The following is a 22133-nucleotide window of genomic DNA, read 5'->3' as shown; positions in this document are numbered from 1 at the left end:
AAAAAGGCATGTTTGGGTGTACCAAACCCTATTTTGTGATTCAGTTATCCATAACCGAATCGCAAAATGGGCTAGCGATTCGGTATTAGAAGGGGGTGTTTCAAGGATGTCCCTTCCTAATAGTGACTGCAGTGATATGTATGAATGTTTTGCAACTGAAATGTGGTCACAAAACTTTCACTTTTTAACACAAAATTCAATTTGGTTGTAACCCATTCGTAAACCAGAAGGGGTCCCAGAGTGACCTCTTTCCTTTTGTGAATGCATGCAAAAACATCTTTTAAGGGGAGGCAGTGGTCCCACAGACCATTGCCTACTCTTGAAAGATGAAACTGAAACTTTCATTGTTCTTTTTGAAACGCATCCTGTTTTTCTTTAAGGAAAACGGGCTGCATTTCAAAAAGAAAAAGTTGCTTTATTTAAGAGCAAACACGAACATGGTGGTCTGATGTCCCAAGCAGGCTGCCATCCCTCTGTTTTTTGCGTTTCCCAATAGGGAGCAACTGGCAACCTACCTCATGAATAATAATGGGGTAGGTCTATTTGCAATCTACTGGGAATCACAAATCAATCTCAATAGAGTTTCGTACATTGGAAATTGTAATTTCCTAATTGTGATTTACATGGAATTACAATAAGGAAATCGCAATCCTAACATGCTTACATGTGACCCCTAACTCTTTGCTTGGTTCAGATACCTTGGTGGTGACATCAAACAAGTGTGTCATTGCTGTACTTTTCTATTCCTTACCTCGTACTCGTGGCCCTCAACTTTGCTTCTGTGGGGGGCGTGGCTGGCAAGATGGCTGACCGGCAGCACTAGAGGAGTGCTCCCAGCCCCGGGCTAGAAATCCTCCGTAATCCTGCTGTCTTGACCCCCGCGGACCCAGCATATGGGTCCTGGAGCCCTCTGGAGCAGAGGGGAGAGCGAGGAGTGTGCAGACGAATGAAGCGAGGCGCCGTGAGGGGATCGCACTAGGTGAGTGCCTGACCCTGTGATGGCGGCCGCGGGCTCGGTTGCAGCTTGAGCAGGCCGTCATGGTCTGTTGTGGAGACGACAGTGGGGACTTAGAGCCCCCTGTCACAGAGCGGAGGAGAGTGGTGAGAACACTGGCAACCAGAGTTTGGCGCCGCAAAAGCACCGCCGGGGGAGCGCATTTGGTGAGTGCCTGACTCCAAAATGGCGGCCGCGGGCGCGTTTTTGAGCAGCAATTAAATTCGGATGCTTGTGGAGAAAGTGAGACGCAGTTCAGAGGGAGTGACCCAGTTGGGGGGGCCTTCAAAAATTGAACACAGTGGTGTTCAGTTGCTGTGCCACACCTGGTGGCCACCCACAACCCTCCACTGCACTCAACTGGAGGTGCCCTCTCTGTAGACCTGGAGGCCCATCGTAGTGACCTAACTTTTGCAGGGTGTCATTCCTTGACCAGCTGAGGAAGACGTTTGGGCTGCCAGTGGCGGACAGAGCTGCGCGGAACATGCAGCGGTGGTGTTTTTTTTTTACTGGACTTGGCCTGGGGGCTCCCACCCCCCCTTTCTGTGGCAGAGTGTTTATTGGGCGGTCCTATATCGACTGGCTCCTGGACTGCGGGACTGGCTGGTGGTGAGACAGACCCGGTGAGTGGAAGACGACGCCTGTGCTGCTCCTGCCGGTGTCGGTGGTCACCCCGCGGTGAACTGGTGCGGGTGTGACGGTTGGGAACTAGATGGTGGTGTGTGGCAAGGACATAAGATTCAACCACTGCGCTCTGCCTGGTGGTGTGGGGCACAACATTGTGAGTAACCGCTTGGAGCGGGAGCCCCATCTGGTGCGCACCATGGGAAACGACAGGGTGAACAAGGGAATGCAGCAAACAAGGCTGGATCAATACACAGTGCAGAATGTAGGAGCGAGTGTGCAAAAGGACCCTCCTGCCACCTCGGACAAGGGAACGGAGCCCACCGGGGCGCAGATCCTGGCTGCCATTGAGTCATCTAGCCGGGCAATGCAGACTCAGATTGCGGCCATAGCAGTAGATGTCAACCTGCTGACAGCTGATCTGAGAGTAGTGGCGGAACGTTCGGTGGCCACTGAGCAAAAAGTGACTTGCATGCAGTCTGATGTGGACATACTGAAGGCTTCGGTGGCCACACTTGAGGCTCAAACACACAAACTGGAGGCGCATGTCAAGGATGCAGAGGGTAGGGCGAGGCGCTGTAACCTCCGTGTGGTGGGCTTCCCCGAGGGAGTAGAGGGGGCGGATGTTGAGGCCTTCCTGGAGGACTGGATCCAAAAATCATTACCTACTGCCCCTCTGTCGGCTGTGTTTGTGGTGGAGCGTGCTGTGTTTGTGGTGGAGCATGCGTACCGGGCCCTGGCACCGCCGCCGGGGGCCCCTCCATGTACGATCATAGCCAAGGTCCTTAACTACAGAGACTGTGATGCAATTTAGCAGGAAGTACGCAAACATGGAGATCCCACATTTGAGAACCACACTATCCATTTTTTCCCAGACTACACCAGGGCGGTGCAGCTCCAATAACAGTCATATGCTGATGTTCAGCGTAAGCTAAGCGACCTGGGCTATACTTATATGTTGTTGTATCCAGCAAAGCTGAAGGTCTGCATGCGGGCCGTGCTCACTTCTTTCAATCTCCTGAAGCAGTGTGGGACTGGTTGGAACTGCCGGAATCACTGCAGGGGGAGAGTAGTAGGAGACCCCGAGGGCCGGAGGAAGTGCGTACTGCAGCGCCCAGGAGTACCAGGCTCCATCGTGCCGGCTGTGGAAGCGAAGTGATTGTGCGCTCGGATGGTACTCTGAACCTTGAGCGGAGGAGACAGGAGCGAGAGGAAGCTGAACTGTTGGTACAAACTGTCACGTCGGAGGCTTCCTCGCGTTCCAGCTCCCCCTGTGTCGCGAGTGGTCTGTCTCCAGAGGGGGAGGCCGAGGTCACCTGAATGATATACTGGACCTTTAGTTGTGATTGAAATAAAGTACTTTGGTTTGAGGTCGATGCTTGGTGTCCCCCCCGTTGGCTCTCCTCTGGCTCTATGGCCTCTGTTTTTCCTCCTGTTAATTGCTACCTTTTAGGTGCTGGAGAAGCGGGGGTCCGGGTTGGCGTTTGAATGGGGGGCACAGCAGAGTGGTGAGCCTGTGAACCCCTCCTTTCCGTTGTTAGTTTATTTGTTGGGGGAAGTGTGTGTGTGGGCTGGACGATTGGCGAGAGGTGGCAGAGTGCAGTGTAGTCGGGACCTGACACTGGCTATCGAGTGGGAGCGGCAATTGTTCCCCACTTCTGGGTACTGGAAGTGATAGCGGGGTACACACACGATTGGGCAGACATTAGTTGTGGGTGGTGTTTACCCGGGGTGGGATGGGGGAGTGTTATGTGGGTTCTAGTTGGTGTTGGTATTCTGTTTTTGATGAGGTGAGCACTGTGAGCATTCTCCTACTGAGAAGGTATTGGATCATCGGGTTGCGCATGCGCCGTGGCCAGGGGTGGGGTTGGGGGGGCTGCATGTTGGTGGGGGAGGGGTGGTCGGGCCCTGTAGTGGTCCAGGTGGTATGGGACAAAATATGGCTGGTACCCTGATACGTATCGTTATATGGAAGGTTAGAGGCTTGAACTCCTTTGTGAACTGCTACAGAGTGCACACATATCTTAAGCGGCTTGGCGTGCAAATTGCGCTCCTGCAGGAGAAGCATCTGATTGAAAGTGAAGTGCAAAAAGTGCAGAAAAAATATAGGGGGCAGTTGTATTCGGCAACCTACTCCTCCTACACTAGGGGGGTCTCTGTATGGATTGCCCCCAGGACTCCATTCACATTAAGAAGCTTAAAAGCAGATGTTCAAGAGCGACATATATTCTTGCACGGGATATTAGATAGCTGGGAACTCTGTCTGTTGAACGTTTATGCCCCTAACACTGATGATGTGGGGTTCTGTCACCAGCTCCAACAGGAATCAATATCTTACACAGGGATGCGTATTGTGTGGGCTGGTGACTTTAACTGTGTCCTAGATGAGGCCCTAGATAGGGACCCACCAAAGCTGAACACTAAGTCGCAAATGACCGCCAAGTTGCGGATGGTTATTAGGAATTTACATTTTGTGGATGTGTGGAGGGAAATGTACCCTACTTCCAGAATATATTCGTGTTATACGCCCACCCATGGGGCTTATAGCCAACAGGATCGATTCCTCCTTGCCAATGATGGATCGTTTGACGTTCGCCGTGTTACCTATCAGGTCCGGTTCTTATCACACCATGCCCCTCTCCTTCTGGAATGTGAAACACACGTACCCAAGCCGGCGAGCCCCTTGTGGCGTCTGAGGCCAGACCTACTGAGTGATCCAGAATATAAACAAGACCTCCAGGGGGTGTAGAACGGTTATTTTAGTACTAATTGGGGTACGGCCATGGCCCGGGGTGTCGAATGGGAGGCATTGAAAGTAGTTATTAGAGGGGAAAGCCTTAGTAAAACGTATGGTATTAGGAAGTGCTTGGACCAGGAACTCACACGGCAGGAGGATGTGTTGACAGCCCTACAGTGCCAAATAGATAATGACGACACGTCGGAATCGGCGTGCCTTAAGGTGCGTTGCAGAATTGTAGAACTCTGGGATAGACTAGATAGTTATGTCCGCCGGAATTACAGGCAGCAGCTGTATCGGCAGGGGGACCGTTCGGGGCGTATGTTGGCTTGGCTCCTTCGACAGGAACGCCCTATTCCTAATATTCAGATGCTTCAGGTGAACTGATTTTGGGACAGATGCAGGTAAATTCACACCTGCGGGAACACCTGCTGGCTCTTTATACCTCACCATGTGGTGTAGATGTGGCCCAGATAAGGGAGTACTTGGATGGTCTGCGGCTGCCTCGCCTTACAGGGACCCAGTCCGAGGAGCTGTAGGGGGAAGTGTCCTTGGACGATCTGGTGGAGGCTTTGGAAGGAATGGCATCTGGGAAAGCACCTGGTCCTGACGGGCTAACTGTTGAATTTTACCGTATCTACCCCACTGCGATTGTGCCTCGACTGTTGGAGATGCTTCATGAGGCACGAGGTGCAGCACTTCTCCCAAAGAATATGCGGGAAGCACTGATAATCATGTTGCCGAAACCTGGGAAGGCGGTGGACGACCCAGGCTCCTATAAGCCATTATCTATGTTGAATGTGGATGTTAAGTTGTTGGCCAAGGTCTTGGCCTCTCGTTTAAGTCGAGTGGTGACCCATTTGGTACAGAGTGATCAATGTGGATTTATACCAGGGAGAGGTATTCATATGAACATATGGCGCCTAACACATATACTGTATTGCACGAGACCCGTGGCTCCATATTTCCTGCAGCTCTGGAGGCTCTTGATATGGAGAAAGCTTTCAACACGTTATCCTGGGAATACCTATGGGAGGTGATGCATCGGATGGGTATTGGCCCGGTCTTTCTATCCTCAGTGCGTCTTTTATATACAGCGCCCCAAGCAAGAGTGTGTACGGGAGCAAGAGTGTCGGAGTCCTTTACTATCGAACGTGGCACGCGGCAGGGATGTCCCTTATCACCACTGCTGTTCGCGTTGGCTATGGAGCCCCTGGCCATACGACTACGATCTGGGTTGGATGGGTGGGGCATCCGTGTGGGGGCCAGGACGCATATAATATCATTGTATGCTGATGATTCCCTGGTGTATGTCACTGATCCGGAGCGAACGGTCCCCCTCTTGTTGGGTATGACGGAAACTTTCGGACAGATGTCAGGCCTCCGAGTCAATCGGCACAAAACAGTATTATTCCCAATGGCAGGACTGTCGACAGCGGCGACGCCTGAACTACCCCATTTTTGGGGCTGTCTTGGGAGACAGAGGGCCTGATTCTAACTTTGGAGGACGGTGTTAAACCGTCCCAAAAGTGGCGGATATACCACCTACCGTATTACGAGTTCCATAGGATATAATGGACTCGTAATACGGTCGGTGGTATATCCGCCACTTTTGGGACGGTTTAACACCGTCCTCCAAAGTTAGAATCAGGCCCAGAGTCCTTTACATATTTAGGCATTCGAGTGATGCACTCATCGCAGCTGCAATTTACGTTAAACATGGGTGTAGCGCTCACAGACAGGGAATGGAATAGGGCCTGTTCGTTGGAACAGGATGAGACTGGCAATGCTCGGATTAAATTGACACATTTCTATTATTTGCATAGAGCATACCTGACGCCCCAATGCCTGCATAGAATATCCCCCTCGAGACCTGACAGCTGTGGACGTTGCGGGATGCCATCGGCTTCATTTGTTCATATGGCATGGGTCAGTAGCTCTGTCCAGCCCTTTGGCGTCAAGTAGTGGTGGCGCTTGGGGAGATCACAGCTGCGCGAGTGCAGGTAGCAATGAAACACTGTTTACTGCTCCCTGTCCCTGTCTTGGCAAAAATTCGTATTGCGATGCGATGGGCTAGCCCACACCCCCGCTGGATGCTGATTGGCTGAGTGACTTGGCCGAATGGGCCACCATGGAGGAATGTCACCTGGGTAGGGTGTGAGTGGATGAACATGCTGACCAAGACATAGAGCGTTGGCACAACATGATTACTGAGTTATACGGTGTGTGGGAGAATGAGGGGGAGGACCCCTTGACAGACGATTCTAACTGCTGAGCTCTGGATATAGTTTGCCTATTCACGGAATAAGCTTAGCGGCTATGGAGGCATGGCTATGAGTTTTTGAGATATCAGGGTGGGTGTGTTGCCAGGGGTGGATGTTGATGTGGGGGTCATTGCGAGTGCAACTCCTCCTTATCCTGGTCGCTGATTTATATATGGACTGTTTTGCAGTAGCCCCCCCTCCCCCGGGTGCTTCTCTCCCCCCCCCCCGGCTGCATGTGCGTGGTACCTTCGATGTCATATGGGCGTTGTTGCTAATTTTATCTGATCTGTCAGTGCTCATCATAATCACAGTGTTCTGGTTTGTTTGATAGTTGAAGGACTGCAATGCACTGCATGAACTGTATAGTGGTAGGCGCCACTAACCGATGTGCCCATTACATGGATGATGATGAATTTGACCTTGTCTGACACTATAAATGTTTATTTCCTTATGCTTATTAGGTCAATGCATAATACGTGAACTTGGGTGGGGACCACAAATGGATATGATTGTTGGATGGTCGACTGACAGTATATTTCCTTCACTGTAATATACTATGATGTAGTGCATGGTTATATGAGTCCCTTTCTATGCATAAATAAACAAGTTCAAAAAATAACTTTGCTTCTGTAGATGTGACCTTTACTTAAATATCAGGGAAGTGAACTGCAAGTTCTTAATAATAACTACTTCTCCAATTTCTGTTTTTCATCAGAATGTTACTGTGTGTACAGAAGAAAAGCAAGGGCAAGGCTCCTAGTCCCCTGAAGTGCTGAGCCAATGAGCCTAATGTTTAAATTTAGGGAGATTCACTATAGCTATAGCTCGAAAATAGTTGAACCAAGTCACAACCAATAGCCAGGAAGTGGAAGCGATTATTTAAGATGAGGTTGTGGTTGTCACAGGCGTTTTAAAATGCAGATCTTCCAATGACAAGTGTTCAGTAAGGTATTAGAAGGGGGGATAACCATAGTGAATCATCTAGAGAAGTAATGGGGGGCAGGGTCGATGGAACGCAGAGTGTAGGAAGGGAGACCACAGTTAGAGAAGAGGGGTAGTGGTGCATGGGGGAGGGCCAGCTGTGATTACTTCTTTTACCAGACAGCATGTATTCCTATGAGAGGAACAGTACCTTGTGGTTGCTTTTAGCTTGTTTGAACTCTAATTCCAGATCCGAAGATTGAACTAGTTTGCCTGCATCTTTATCTTTCTGTTATTGTAGAAGTTTATGGTCGTGAGGGAGTTATATTAATTAGAGAGGACTGTGACGATCCCCTTGCCAGGAATAATACATCTTTTGCGGGATCAGAACGTTGTGAGGAGGTCGTTTCCCAAGGAGTGGTATCCATATTGTAGAACATAAGGTCAGTGTTGGTTTGGCCTTCCATTGATTCATGGAATCAGTTCTAGTCTTAAGGGGCCGATATTCAGATTCAAGTTATATAACTTTTGGCGTTGTTTCAAGGTAGCAGATGTAGAAGAAAATATTTCACAGCTTGTTGGCCATAGATGGTAATGGGTGCACCGAGAGAAGGCTCAGGGTGGAGCATTGCACAACTGGAAGAAGTGTTCAGGTGGTTTAATGACTTTAATGTGGTGGTTTAATTTGACATATCACTCTTTGTAGAGTCCAGTCTTGTCATATTGTCTGAAGTGATAATTTAAGGGGTCTTTTAAGTGGTGTTATGTGAACTGAAATTGTGCAGCAGGATAACAGATCCGTCACACTGTTCACAACGGGCATCAGATGAAGCTGACCCATCTGATGAGTAAATTCTATGACAGCACACCCATTCTTCCTTCAGGATTTTCTGATTTTCACACCTATGATGGTGGGTGTTCTCACGATACTTCAGGGATGACTTGAAATGCTCTATTTGAAGGATGTGAAGTAGTCATCTATACATCCTGAGAGGAAGGAGAAGATGCAACATGGTTTGTATCCCAGATATCTAAGTTCGGGGTCCCTAAATGCAGCATTGCTGCATTTTTGGTGCCTCTGTGACCACCATACTGGCCACCGATATGCAGCATGACAGCATAGCGACCAATTTGTGAGGATGGAGGTCACTGCACAGTTTCCTATCCCCATTTGTCCCCGGGAAGTTACACCCACTCCCATTTGCCGCCTCGGGCGCAGTTCTGCACAAGCGGGAGTTAGGGCACCAGGCTCCAGCTCACTGTGGTCAGGATGACTGCCGGGTAGCAGAACAGACCGGGAGGGCAGCCTTCTGACTGAGCAATGTGGATGTCAGTAGATGTTTCATAACCTGAGTGAGTCTCTCAAAAATGTTATATTTTATCTTCATAATTCAAAATACAACAGTTTCCCTTTCGATTGCTCACTTAATGACAGTGCCAAGACATGTGTGCCTTGTTTGTAGACCTTAAATGGTATTTTCAAAATTTTACTTACTGAGTTCTGTGATAATGCATGAAAGAGGTTTTACATACTTACGTAATCATACATCCATCAGTCAAACAATACAATTTTTTGTCCTTGCTAACTTGGTCTCCCCTTATTTTGCAATACAAAAATATTGCACTTACATTGAGTCCATATCGATGGAGGCTGAAGTACTTCAGCCACGTCAGCCAAGGCAAAGTAGATGTCAGGTTGACTAGCAGACCAGAGAATATCTGAAAGAACAGAAATGAAAGTACAGTTTGACATGTGATTTCATATATTAAATGTATAAAGCATTTTCCCAAAGCACTGTACATACATTATGAAAAATTGAATTATAAAACAGGAAGTAGAGACGTGTAAGCACCCCTTTAAGCGCTCCTCTGACAGTAAGTGAAGAGAAAAGAAAGTGAGGGCAGACTGGAGAAGAAGGGGATTCCAGGCATGAGTTCCCAGAAGAAGGAAATAACAACATTGAGGTTGGTAGAGTGGGGGCAAGGAGTGGGCAGGAGAAATCTAGTAGCAGAGAGAACATTTGGGAAGGGCCCACATAAGCCCGCTTTTTACTTTGTCCTGAAGACATCAATACGCAATGTAACTTTGTCTAGCCCGCTCCGCCTTAACCATCAACACACCTTAACTGGTATTTGTGCGCATCTAATTACAAAAAAATTATAAATAAATAAAGAACACTCTGGTGGCAGTACTGAAAACATATTAAAAAGGACAGATTGAGGAGGCTGTAGGACCAACCAAAAGACAGGCGTAGTGACGAAGATGAGGAACAAGCAGGGACAAATAGGGAAGAGGAAAGAAAATAATGGCAAGGCAAGAGGGAGCAAGAAAAGTAAGGGGATGGAGAGGGAAACCGAAGACGTTCGGTCATAATGGAGTTCAAGAGATGAAAGACCATCCAATTTTGGGCAACAGTCATGTGACTGAAGAGACAAAAGCGGAATTAGAGAAATACCTGGGAGTCATCAGCAAAAAAAGATCAAAATGAGGGGTAAGATGTACTAGCGGGGAGGATAGATCGCAAACAGTGGAGGATGAAGAAAGGCGCTTTTTGGGACCCCATAGTGACTTGAAAGGAATGTAGAGGGATGGCCAGACCATGAAATTGTTTTGGAGTGCCATAGCTGTCAGAAGAATTAGTTGATTGTAACAGAAAAGTATGAACAGTGTTTATGGTCCTTGAGTGTCAGGGCCATGCTAAAAGAAAATGAGCAGGATTAACTACAAATGATTGATGCTAATTCTTGGGGACACTGAAATCTATTTGTTCTGACCAAGCAAATTATTGTTCTAAACTGCACACTCCAATTCAGAGTTTTTGACTGCAAAAACCTTTTTTTAAATGTATTAATCCCATTTTAGAAATCAATAAACGTTTGCAGACTTCTGAAATGGGATTGTGAATAGATACTAATTTGGTGTTTTAGGCATCTCTTTCAAATACTGAATTAGTATGTTATGTATGGATGTTTTCTAATCGGATTTTACAGATAGCCGAGTTGGAGTAGTTACCCCATTACAAAGGGAAGGGGTCCCCTGGGGACCACTTTCAACTCTGAAACAAACTTCATAAAAAATAAAACTTTTTTTTAATGCAAACCCCAAGGAAAAATGGCTGCATTATTTAAATGCGATCGCAGTCATGATGATCTGCTGACCCTAGAAGGACATCATCCCTCTGATTGCCTCCAATCACAGAGAGTCACAATTTCCAAATTAAAGTAGGCTGGATTAAGGCACATTCTGACTCAGAATTTTACAAACCGACCTATTACAACATAGGTCGGTTCATAAAATTCTTTATGGATCACAAAAATACTGGTTGCAAATTGCACGATACGGCGCATTTCTGTTCTCTCCCCCTGCACTGCTACACAATGGGCTGCCTAGCGTAGATGCAGGCACCCTTGCACTACGGTGCAAGGATGTGTGTGTCGCAGACAGGATTTTTTCTGTGCATGAAGGAACACCTTCCTGCATATAAAACATCCATGGAGGCTTTTTCCTCTTTCTATGTGTGCTGCAGAGTGCAGCGCACATAACAAGAGGATAAAATGAGTAGAAATAAAGTTATTTCTCCTCGTTGTGCTTCCTCTTTGGAGGTGTAAGATTTTGATTTGTTTCTTGTAAATCTGAAAATTGGTAGGAATGAGTGAGAAAACCCACCGCAATGCCCATGGAAAGCCTCCCTGATGCAGGGTGAGGCAATGCAGTGACTTGCGCTGCATTGTCTTACACCAGATCTGCAAGGCCATGAACAGCCACGCAAAGTGACTTTGCCTGACCTTGCAGATATGGGTCTGCACAATGCGTTGCCAGTGAGTCACAAAAAGTGATACACCGGTGGCGCACAGGGCTTGTAAGTAAGCCCACTGGCCTTTAGACTATCATGGTATAATGCATGTTAGGTGTCATAATGTAAATAACATGGGTTACACTTGAGACTTACTGTTGCTGTCCTCATCTTCAGTGGGTGACAGGTAAGCTGTTCTGAGCTTCATGTGGAGGTCCTCTGATTTATCTCTTTGTGCCTCACCTTCTGTATTTTTGTTTGGGATAGAATGTCCAATTCTAACAGCTTACTCTCCTCCACTCAGGTTCCATCCATGATCTAAGATAGGTCCAATATAGAAATGGTAGCTTGCTGGACAGAGGTGCACGGGGTCCTTTTTCCAGATATATGTAGATCTGTTGTTAATTTCTCTCAATATAGACTTCACGTGAGAGATATATTAACCACTAAATACGGGTGCATGTGCTTCAATAATTTCTGACTTACTTGAGTTCTCTGTTTTGATCAAATCAGTGGGTATTACAATAAGGTTTGTGTTCCATTTTTAGAGATCGAATGGGATAAAATCATATCCTTCTATTTTTTAATGTCCTTGTGAAATAAGCACTTTAATGCTGAAGATAAACAAATGCAATGATTTGATAATTTGACATCAATCACCTTTAGACAGAGTGAATTTCTTCCTCACTAGTCTGTGCAATTCCTGCTGTTCTCACTCATCCCAATGTTCTACCTTATACTTTCTGGAAGGTGCACTACACAGCGGGTGCAAGGTGTAGAGCAGTGGTTCCCAACCTTTTGACTTCTGTGGACCCCCACTTTATTCTTACTGTATCCCAGGGACCCCCACTGAATCATTAGTGGAATCCAGGGACTCCCCAACTGAGTCAGTCAGTCAGTCAAAATGTCTTTATTCAGCAATTGCCATAAAAGTACATAAAAAAATCACATAACTTAAAAAAAGCAAGGCAACAAATTGATGGACAGTTTAAATGGGTAGCCAATATAAAAAAAATTAGACTACCTTAACAACCTAGATTTATCTGTTCCAATTTGCCCTTGCAGGGATAGAAGAAAAGTTTGGTGAAAATAAATGTAGTACCTTTTAGAATTATACAAACTCATGACAATTCTTGTATTCTAAGGCATTTTCTAATATTATAAAAACAATAAAATATAATACTAAGATTATTTGAATTACCTAAGATATAATAACAGATCCTCACTCAGTGCAAAATCACAAATGCATATCAAGGCATATATAAAGATAAATTTGCTAACCTCTAGAATTGTACAGATTCATAGCAATTCTCATATTACAAAAACATATTCTAAAATTAAAGAAAACAATATAATATTATGCTTAAAAGTTCAAATTTACCCTGGGTATAATAGCAAGTTCTCACTTTGTACAAGATCATAAAAGCGTAATAGGGGTAAGATGAAAGCATGTCTAGGGGTAGCATACAGTGTACAAAAGAGAAAAAAGTGAGAAGTACTCTGCTTTGATCTGGCATCACAAGGACAAAGTGGAAGATCTTTTTGTCAGATACACTGATTAGGGAAGGCCACCTTAAAGTGTATCAAGTTTAATCTAAATAAAGTTAGAAGAGAATATATTTTTGGACTCGGAAACCAAGTCAAATAGGGTTCCATATTTGAAATGGAAAACCTTTGATCTCCATACTCAGATTGCTATGGCATCAAAGAACTGTGGAATCTTATATTTGAGATATGCTCAGAATGGCGTGATTTCAGCAGCTCCTTTGCATTTGTAGGTATGGACTGTGGGTCTTCAAACATGTTCCTAAGCCCCAGCTTTTCAAAGGATGATTGCAAATATGAAAGTGAAGGAATCCTATTTGATTTGGCCAACTGTAAACATTCAACAATACATTCCTGTATTCCTGTATGAACGAGGCTTGGGTTCATCCAGCATCTAATCCAAAGCAAGAGAGGAGCAATAGAAACCATATCCTCTACAAACCGTAAGCCCACCTCCTCGTGGCAGATGATATTTGCTCCGCTCTTAGGTACCATCAGTAAACTACGTATACATTTATTCTCAACACGTTGGAGAGTAGGTACTTTAGCGTAGCCCCAAACATCTGCCCCATATAGGGCTGCTGAAACACACTTGGAGTCATAGAGCATTACAATCTGGGGTGATGGTCTGTGGCCCAATTTACAGGTGAAACGGAAAATCGCTTCTATATTCCTCACCATTTGCTGGGTCTTAAAGTTCAAATGGGTATTCCATAACATAGAAGAGCTCACGTGCATGTCTACATAACAAAAAATTTTCACCTTATTAATAATATTTCCTCCCATAGTAAATTGCTTGGACTTAGTATTTTGAGGGCCACATGTCATGACATATGTCTTAGAGTAGTTAACTTTCAGATCAAGGTCCAGCATGAAAGTTAAGAAAAGGTCAGGCCTTGTAAACCATTTGCAGTGCGAGCAATTAATACTGCATCATCTGCGTATAATAAAACTGGGAACAATCTCTGGTCCATCTTTGGTAGATCTTTTCCATATTTTGTCAAAAAATCATAAAGCCCATTTATATATATCAAGAAGAGAAAAGGGGCTAAAATAAATCCCTGTCTAACTCCCAGAGTTGAAGGAATAGGGGAGGTTCTCTGACCAGATGGGCCAAACTGAACTGATACCTTCAAGTCTGTATGTAGGCGCTTTATGAGCTCCAATAGGCTCGCATCACACCCCAAGGTTCCCATAATTTGCCATAGCTTCTCTTTATTTACCAAATCAAAGGTACTTGTTAAATCAATAAATGCCATTTGAATGGACTCTTTTTTGGCAACTACATATTTACTAAGAATAAGGTGCAAGTTTAATACTTGTTCCACTGTACCTAGTCCAGGTCTAAAGCCAAATTGAATTAGGGATAAAATCTGTGCCTCTGTCACCCAATCCTCCAAATGTGATAAGATCACATTACCCAAAATCTTGGCCGTAGAATCAATAAGAGATATTGGTCTATTACAAGAAGAATCTTGTCTATTACCCTTTTTGAATATGGGAATAATAGTTGCCAATTTCCATGAAGGGAGTATATTACTTTTTACAGCACTCCTTAAAACGTTTGTGACTAGGGGGCCCCAGAGATTGGGGCATAGATTTAAAGACGTCTACAGGAACTCCATCAGGGCTGGGAGCCTTCCCTAGCCTAGATCGATTAATGGCTCCAATGACCTCGTGAAGCTCGATCGTGATATCTAAGACATTAGTATTAGGATCTATGGAGGTCTGCTTAATAGTACTATCCTCTTTGATCAGAGTGTCATTTTCTGGGTTTAAATACTTTTGTAAAGTGCTTCAACCAAACATCCTCTGCAATTAGGCAATCGTCAACTTTAGTGTTGCTATCTCAGAAATATGAGTGATTTACCACATTCCAGAATTTTGAAGTGTCCTTCAATTCAGTGGCAGCCAAGAGCTCTTCCGATGCTTTAGTCCTTATTTCTGATTTCCTTTTTTCCAGAGTGGCCATATACTGAGCCCTTGCTATTTTAATGAAATAGTGGGAGGGTGGAACTGTTCTAAGGGCTTCTTATAGTTTTTTATGGCCAGTTGAGCACGCAGAGTTAAACCATCAGTGCGTCACTGGACCCAAAGGAGGCCTATCCGCCACCAAAGCATCCAAGATAGCATTACTTAAGTGTTCGTATTCTTGAACTATATGATCATGGGCTAGCTGTTGAGACAGACAGATGTTAATAGAATCTAGCCTTGATCTTATGATTTCCTGATTGAATCTAGTTGGATTTATTTTTTCCCATTTCAGGCGTACGCCAGAATTTGTTTGGAAAGTGGTATTTCTTCTCAGTACCTTGTTCTTCGAGGCCTGTTTAATATTTAGATCTAGTTTAATACATAAGGGGTTGTGATCACTGGCACAGGGGGGAATAATCTTAAAATCAGAAATTAAGTGGAAATCTGAGGAACCAATGAGGATAAAATCAATAGTGCTCCCTTTCAAATTCCCTGTAAATGTGGGGATTTTTAAAATATCTATAGCCACTTTCCCCCTAACATGGACCAGGTCAAACTTACATAAAAAGGAATTCAAAACTTCACCTTCAACTGAGTCATTACTGAAAGCTGGGGACTTAGGGGGTCATTCTAACTCTGGCGGGTGGCGGAGGCCGCCCGCCAGAGTTCCCCCCTCCGAAATACCGCACCGCGGTCAGTAGACCGCGGAGGGTATTCTAAGTTTTTCCCTGGGCTGGCGGGCGGTCGCCAAAAGACCGCCCGCCAGCCCAGGGAAAGACTCCCTTCCCACGAGGATGCCGGCTCGTAATCGAGCCGGCGGAGTGGGAAGGTGCGACGGGTGCTGTTGCACCCGTCGCGTATTTCACTGTCTGCCAAGCAGACAGTGAAATACTTGTAGGGGCCCTCTTACGGGGGCCCCTGCAGTGCCCATGCCAGTGGCATGGGCACTGCAGGGGCCCCCAGGGGCCCTGCGACCCCCCCTACCGCCATCCGGTTCCCGGCGGGCGGACCGCCGGGAACTGGATGGCGGTAGGGGGGGTCGGAATCCCCTCGGCGGCGCAGCTAGCTGCGCCGCCTTGGAGGATTCCAAAGGGCGGCGGTACACTGGCGGGAGACCGCCAGTGTTGCCGGTCCGACCGCGGCTTTACCGCCGCGGTCGGAATGCCCTTGGGATCACCGCCGGCCTGTCGCGGTGCTCCCGCCGACCCTGGCCCCGGCGGTCTTAGACCGCCGGGGTCAGAATGACCCCCCTAGTCTGTTAACATTAATTTTCTAAGTAGTCGTGGACCCCAAGGGGTCCCCGAATCACTGGTGTACAGGTAGTTTTATTTTTAGGCCTGGAAGAGAGAAACTGACTAATATTAGGCCTAGAAGAAATTTAAGTGACTGGTGCAACTCGTGTATTTTAGGGAATTCATTTTACACTTCATGAACAAAGTTCCTGATATTGTGCTACTTCACCAAGTAGCACAATTGTGCAAAGTTCGCAGGAAAAAATATAGAGCTGGAGCAATGCAAATGAAATGCATGCTCACATCCATAATGGCCATGATGACGCATTTCATGATAAAATCTAGTGCTAAATGCTGCATTTATATGTAGTAATGCATAATTTTGCATACTTTTCCCCAAACTTCACATAAATACATGAAAGCAAATTACATGTATTTTGCACACCTCTAGTTAATATTTTATAAAGAATAATGCAAATGCAGCATGGTGACTGTTGTCAACATAAACATATCTGTACTTACTACTATAACTACCTTTAACACTTCCTCAAACTATTCACCTACCAGTACTTCTACCTTTACACTTACCTCTACTGCACGCTTCTCTACACCTACATCTGTTTCTACCTCCAGTGGCGCAACGAAACCTGAGGGCACCCCCCTGCAAAGTACACGGTGAGGGGCCGCCCACCAAGTGAGGAGAAGTCAGGCAAGGCACCCATGCACAGTGTACTGTGCTGAAGGGACCTCCTGGAGCTCGGTGTCCCGCCCCACAACACAGGGGAAGCGGGGGCTATTGTTACGTCAGTGTCCACCTCTACTCCTACTCCTTTTTAGTTGTTGCTTTGCCTTAGATATTGGAAATAAATATTGCTTGAATTTTCTTTATTTTTTCTTCATTGTTACCAAAAAATTCTTAATTTTCACATTTATTGATTTTGTGGTGTAATTTGAGGTGGACTTTTGACCAGAAGTTCCCCTACTGGGACTGCATGACTTCTGCTTCACAGGTGCTCCCTAGGATAGTGGAATGGGTAGTTCAGCTTGGGTTTTACACCAGGGGTTCCTGCTGTGATCAGAAAAAGGGCCCTATTTCGAGAAAGGCTCATCTTCCCTGCAAAGCTGCCAGCAGAGGCTAAGACATGCCAGGAGTCCTGAGGTGAAAGGGGAAGCACATTGTATGAAAACATATTCCAGGACACTTACATCTGGTGCTTTCCAGGAACAAGCAGGCAGGTGGAGCAGGGTGCTGTGTTCCCGCTCTCGGCGACAATGAGAATGCGTCGGGGTATCAAGCAAATGTGGTGGAAGAGGTGGTTATGCAAGGAGAATATGTTGCATCAAGGGTAAGAGACTGGGAAATAAGTATTGAAAGATAGATAACTGCAGGAAACTTGTATACATTAACTTGTACGGTATTTTGGTATGGACTGCAAAATGTTTGTAGCAAATTTCTGTTGCTTGTGACATACAGCCAGCAGAGGTGACTAGATGAATTAAAGTGTCGATTAGCAGCCTGGTATTATTCACTCTGAGCCCTCAGTGAAAGCTATAGCAAGCACTCAAAGCCACGTTCCAAAACTTTAAACATGTCTCATCCCTTTCTTCAATGTCACATTGTGTAGATCTGTATGTAGAATTTCTATAGCATGAAACTGGACAAAAGGTTGGTGGACACTATGCGGCCTCAAAGGCAAAGTTTATGTAAACAAATGATTGGAGAGGTAGTTGGGTTCTGAGAGCAGAAGTAGATCATCACTTCATTGGGATGCAGTGTACAGTAAAAAAGTGTATCTTCACCTTTTCCTAAATTGGACCAGATTTGGGGTAGCCCTGATGGATACAAGGATTATGTTGAAAATCATGGATGCATAGATGGAGAATATGTGTTGCTTGTTTCTTTTTTTGGACCTTTTGGTTCTAGTTTGATGGTGTCCTGGTGGTAGATGTGTCATGAGATATGCTGGTGAGCTTGTTACCCAGATATGCTGGGGTGCCGATTGTGAAGGCTTTGTAGATGATGCAGCTAATTTTGAAGGTTGTGTGGGGTGGAAAGGGTAGCAAATAGAGGTTGCTCAGAATGGAGTGATATAGTCATATTTCTTCCTACCCTGGATGACGCATGCTGTGGCACATAAAATGCCCTAAAGTGGAGGTAATATGGAGTCAGGGAGTCCATTAAGCAGGGCACTGTCACCATCCAGATGCAACAGCTTGAACAGCATTTCTGGCAATGCTTTATAAGATAAGTAGTTTAACATTTTTAATATAGAGAGCTAGTGCTAATCCATCGTTGTTCCTTGAAGATGAGGTTGGTGTCCAGAGAAAATCCATGTGATTCGGTATTGAGTAAAAACAGAGTTTGACAAGTCAACATCCATTCCATCAAGCAGGAATTTTGCCTTGGGATTCAGCTCCAAGTAGCTGCGGGACATCCAGGTCTGGATGAGGTGCAGGCAGTGTTGTTAGGTGCAGTATATGTGGAATCAAATAGAGTTGTGTATAATGAGCATATTGTTGAATGTTGATGTTATAAATTAGTAGAGCTCAAAGGAACACTGTGGAAATGATGCAAATGACTGGAGACAAGCTGAAACCCTGGGGAACTCCATACGTGACTCAGATCTTCAAGAGGAGTGAGGTGGCCGATAAGGCGGAGTTCAGTTCCTTTCTGTTGATGGTGAGTTTTTCTACAGGAGACTGATGATGCAAGAAACGGTGTCTACAAAAAAAAACAGGAAGTCTGTTTTTGCCAGGGGGTGCAAGAAGACTTCTTGAAGTTGACTAGAAAACCTAGACTGTGAACAAGAGTGCTGGGAGAGAATGTCTGGAAAGTGGTGCATGAGGAGGATATTGCTCATATATATAATGAGGTGAACACCTCTGGCTCTTAGGTGAGCCACCACTGGACGAAGAACATTGGTGGAACACCAAGGGGAGGAGTACAGACCAAAAGGAAGGAAACAAAATAACCACAACTGTAAATTTTATTTTAGGAATGGTTGTGTTCTTAGCATATAGGGACTGAGAAATAGGCTTATTTGAGATTGGATCTGACTAGGCAATCTATCCAATCTTTGGATAGAAGAGAGGCTATAAGGAGATTAATTCCCTCTATTTTAAATGCTTGAAGACTTGCATATAGATGTCTGGTTGAAGGCCTTTCTCCTTCTTGCTGAATAACGTGCTCACAAATCCACCTTCATGAAAGGCAGGAATGAAAGTGCCTTTTTTTACTGTGTCCGTGACCTTCTGGTCTGCAAGAGCAGATTCATCTAATGGGAAGGAGATGGGTAGGGTTCTGCAGGTTTGGGATGGAGTAGCCAGGAAATCTATATAGTAGCCAAAAGGAGTTTGAAGGACCAAGGGGTTAAAAGTAATGTTGCAGCATGCTGGGAGGAAGAGGGAGATTTGTCTTTTGCTGGGGAAAAGAGGGACAATGGAAGGGAAAAAAGAGAAGGGAAGACTTACCTTAGTTGGGAGGGGGGAGAGATGGCTTTTTAAATCTATGGACGGTGTCTCTAGCAGAGCGGAGGCCTCTTGGATAGAAGGGTGAGTGGGAGCTGAAGGAGCTATCTGGGCATCCTCGACATATAAAGCAACTTGAGATGAGACCTCTGTATTGGTGGGATGAATGCCCAGATGATCAGCGGGCAATACAAAAAGGCAAGGTCTGCAAAAAACACATTTAACATTGGCCTAGCTGTATTTTGACAGGTAAAGGTGAAGACAAACTTGGATAAGGATTTATTAAAGTTGTCTCTGAAGAGGTGACCTTTGGAGTGATCAGGAGAGGCTCAGCAGATCAATCAGCAACTTTCTGCTGTGAAGGATGCTCAGCCATATGATGGATTTAAGTTAACTTTATCTGGCATTTCTGCCACCTGTCCAAGAACTTCGAGAAGGCAAATGAGCTAGGCTGTAATGTTGCAGTCATGATCTTGGCAGTGTTTGGGGCTCGATCATCACCCTTACAGGGTTTGTGGTCTTGTCATTGTAGAAACGTTAGAAGATAAGGGTCCAGCTCAGGAGTGACACATACCTAAGCTGGGATAGATGAGAGAGGGCACTCTGAGTGAAGGATGCTCCTAACATTTATCTAGTGAGGAGGTGAACCAGCAATGCATGGATTCTGTCACAGGAGTAAAGGAGGCCATTTGGGTGCTTTAACTCTGGTGGTTCAAACATGGGTTTACTGCAAAATCCAAAATGGAGGATTTTGAGGTGTAAGAGCTGGGGTCTAGAGTATATAGATGCAAAACACCAGCAGCAGGCACAGTATCATCTTCGCTTGAGAGTGAAATATCGTCAGAGTCATCCTCTGATATATCAGAAGTATCCTCAACTAGCACCAAAAAAGTAGGCCTTTAATGGGGAAGAAAGTGGGAGGTTGTGTATTTTTCTTGATGCTGTGCTGCAATCTCCTTTGGCGATGGAAGATGGAGGGTGACACGGCCTTTAGCCTGAGAAGACACTGCAGGTTCTTGTGTTTAAATGAGGCCTTGTGGCGAATCTGGCGGAGTTATGGAGTTGGAGTGCACTGGGAAGTATTTGAGAAAGAGGTGTGCACATATTCATTAACTTTTCTAGTGCCTTCTCGAGGGTGATTTGGATATGGGTGCTCGAGCGGTCGATACCAACTGAAGGTGGCCCTAGGAGAGTAAGTTTTCAGAGGCTGGCATAATAGGTGTACCCTGTAGGGATGAGGTTGCTGCAAAGTGCCAGCTTGCTAGGTAGGTAAATAATTTGTTAGTAGGCCATACCTTCTGAGAGGTAGGAAGCTGTACGCGCTGAAATAGCTGTGCTTTTATACTAAGATAAAGGAGATATTATTTATAAGGAGTTCTTCCTTTCTCCCCCTTTTTTAGGTGGGGGAAGAATAAGTCCCTCATATTTTTTTAATAAGGTGTTTGAGAGAGTAGATGTTTTTTTCCGGTCGCGCAGTTAGCCAGCGTTTAAGTGATGCTTGCTTAGTTGCCAGGTGACACAGCTGAGGCCAGGAATCATGCCATGCTATTGTGAGATGAAGTGGTACGGTGGCCTAGAAGGAGATGGATTCGGCTGGAACACTAGCATAGAGGAGCGCGTGAGCAAGTACATGTGGAAGGAAAGGAGGGAGCAGGGATACAAAATAAGTAGATTGTGCAATGGTTTTACTGTCAATGACCAGGGCAACAGTTGTAAGGTGCAAGAGAACATATGGTAAAAGGAGTATTGTAGGACTTGTTCTTTGGTAGCAGAGCTTTATTGAGAAGAACGGTGCACGCAAGAAGGGTAATGAATGCAAAGGTACAACGGTAGGAAAAGTGAAACTGAAAACCTGAAAGAAAAAGTGTGTGAAGGCATGAGAAAGAAGTACATACGTTATAAGTATAAAGCATACAAATTCGCAAAGCTAGAAAGGGTTAGATATTGATGAGGAGAGGTTGAGTATGTGTGTGTAGATTTATATAGTGCGGCTTATCACCGGTGAGGGTATCCAGACGCTGTCCATGGGCACGGAGAGATAAAGTGATTTGCCCAGAATCATATGACCTCCTTGGCATTCTTGTTTCAAAGCTCTCTGCTGTTGAAAGTCCGTAATAAAAAGATTTATGTATAATGTGCCATCTCATTTCCTTCTGATAAAATCAGCGTATTGGTGAATGGAGCAGGGACTCAGAGGTTTCTTAGAAGCTCACCAACCGTTCTGCTGAATTTCAGGATTGTGGAACAATATGATGTCTAGTTTTAATCCCACCTCTTTCCTCTTATTCTCCACTTTACACTTCCTATCTCTTTATATCACACTCACAGGGCCTTTTCCTTCCCAGCTTTCTCCCTTTATCACTGTTTCGCTATCCCTTTCTACCTCTTCTTTCTCCCTTTGTTACCTTTCTCTATCTTGCACTTGGTCACGCTATGAGTTAAACAAATAAACGGTGCCCAAAAGAGGTGCCGAAGCCCGACACTTGAAAATACCAGCACAAATTAAGCTGCATATTGCCGATACTAGAAAGAGATCTTCAGAGCCAAAAACTATTCAAATTAATACGTGATCTGAAGTGA

The 22133-nt window shown here is 45.4% G+C and overlaps 1 protein-coding gene across 1 annotated transcript in view; it reads right to left on the bottom strand.

Moving 5' to 3' along the window:
* LOC138254106 (broad substrate specificity ATP-binding cassette transporter ABCG2-like) overlaps window positions 1-22133 on the bottom strand; it is a 319412-nt gene that overhangs the window by 14538 nt on the left and 282741 nt on the right. Inside the window, exon 16 of the mRNA XM_069205808.1 lies at window positions 9170-9259. Within this exon, the coding sequence (XP_069061909.1) occupies window positions 9170-9259 (90 nt within the window). The remainder of the gene's footprint in view (window positions 1-9169; window positions 9260-22133) is intronic.

Source organism: Pleurodeles waltl, chromosome 1_2 (assembly GCF_031143425.1).
Source record: "Pleurodeles waltl isolate 20211129_DDA chromosome 1_2, aPleWal1.hap1.20221129, whole genome shotgun sequence".
Lineage (NCBI taxonomy): Eukaryota > Metazoa > Chordata > Amphibia > Caudata > Salamandridae > Pleurodeles > Pleurodeles waltl.
The sequence above is the reverse complement of the archived record's forward strand: the minus strand, read 5'-3'. Positions and strand labels throughout refer to the sequence as shown.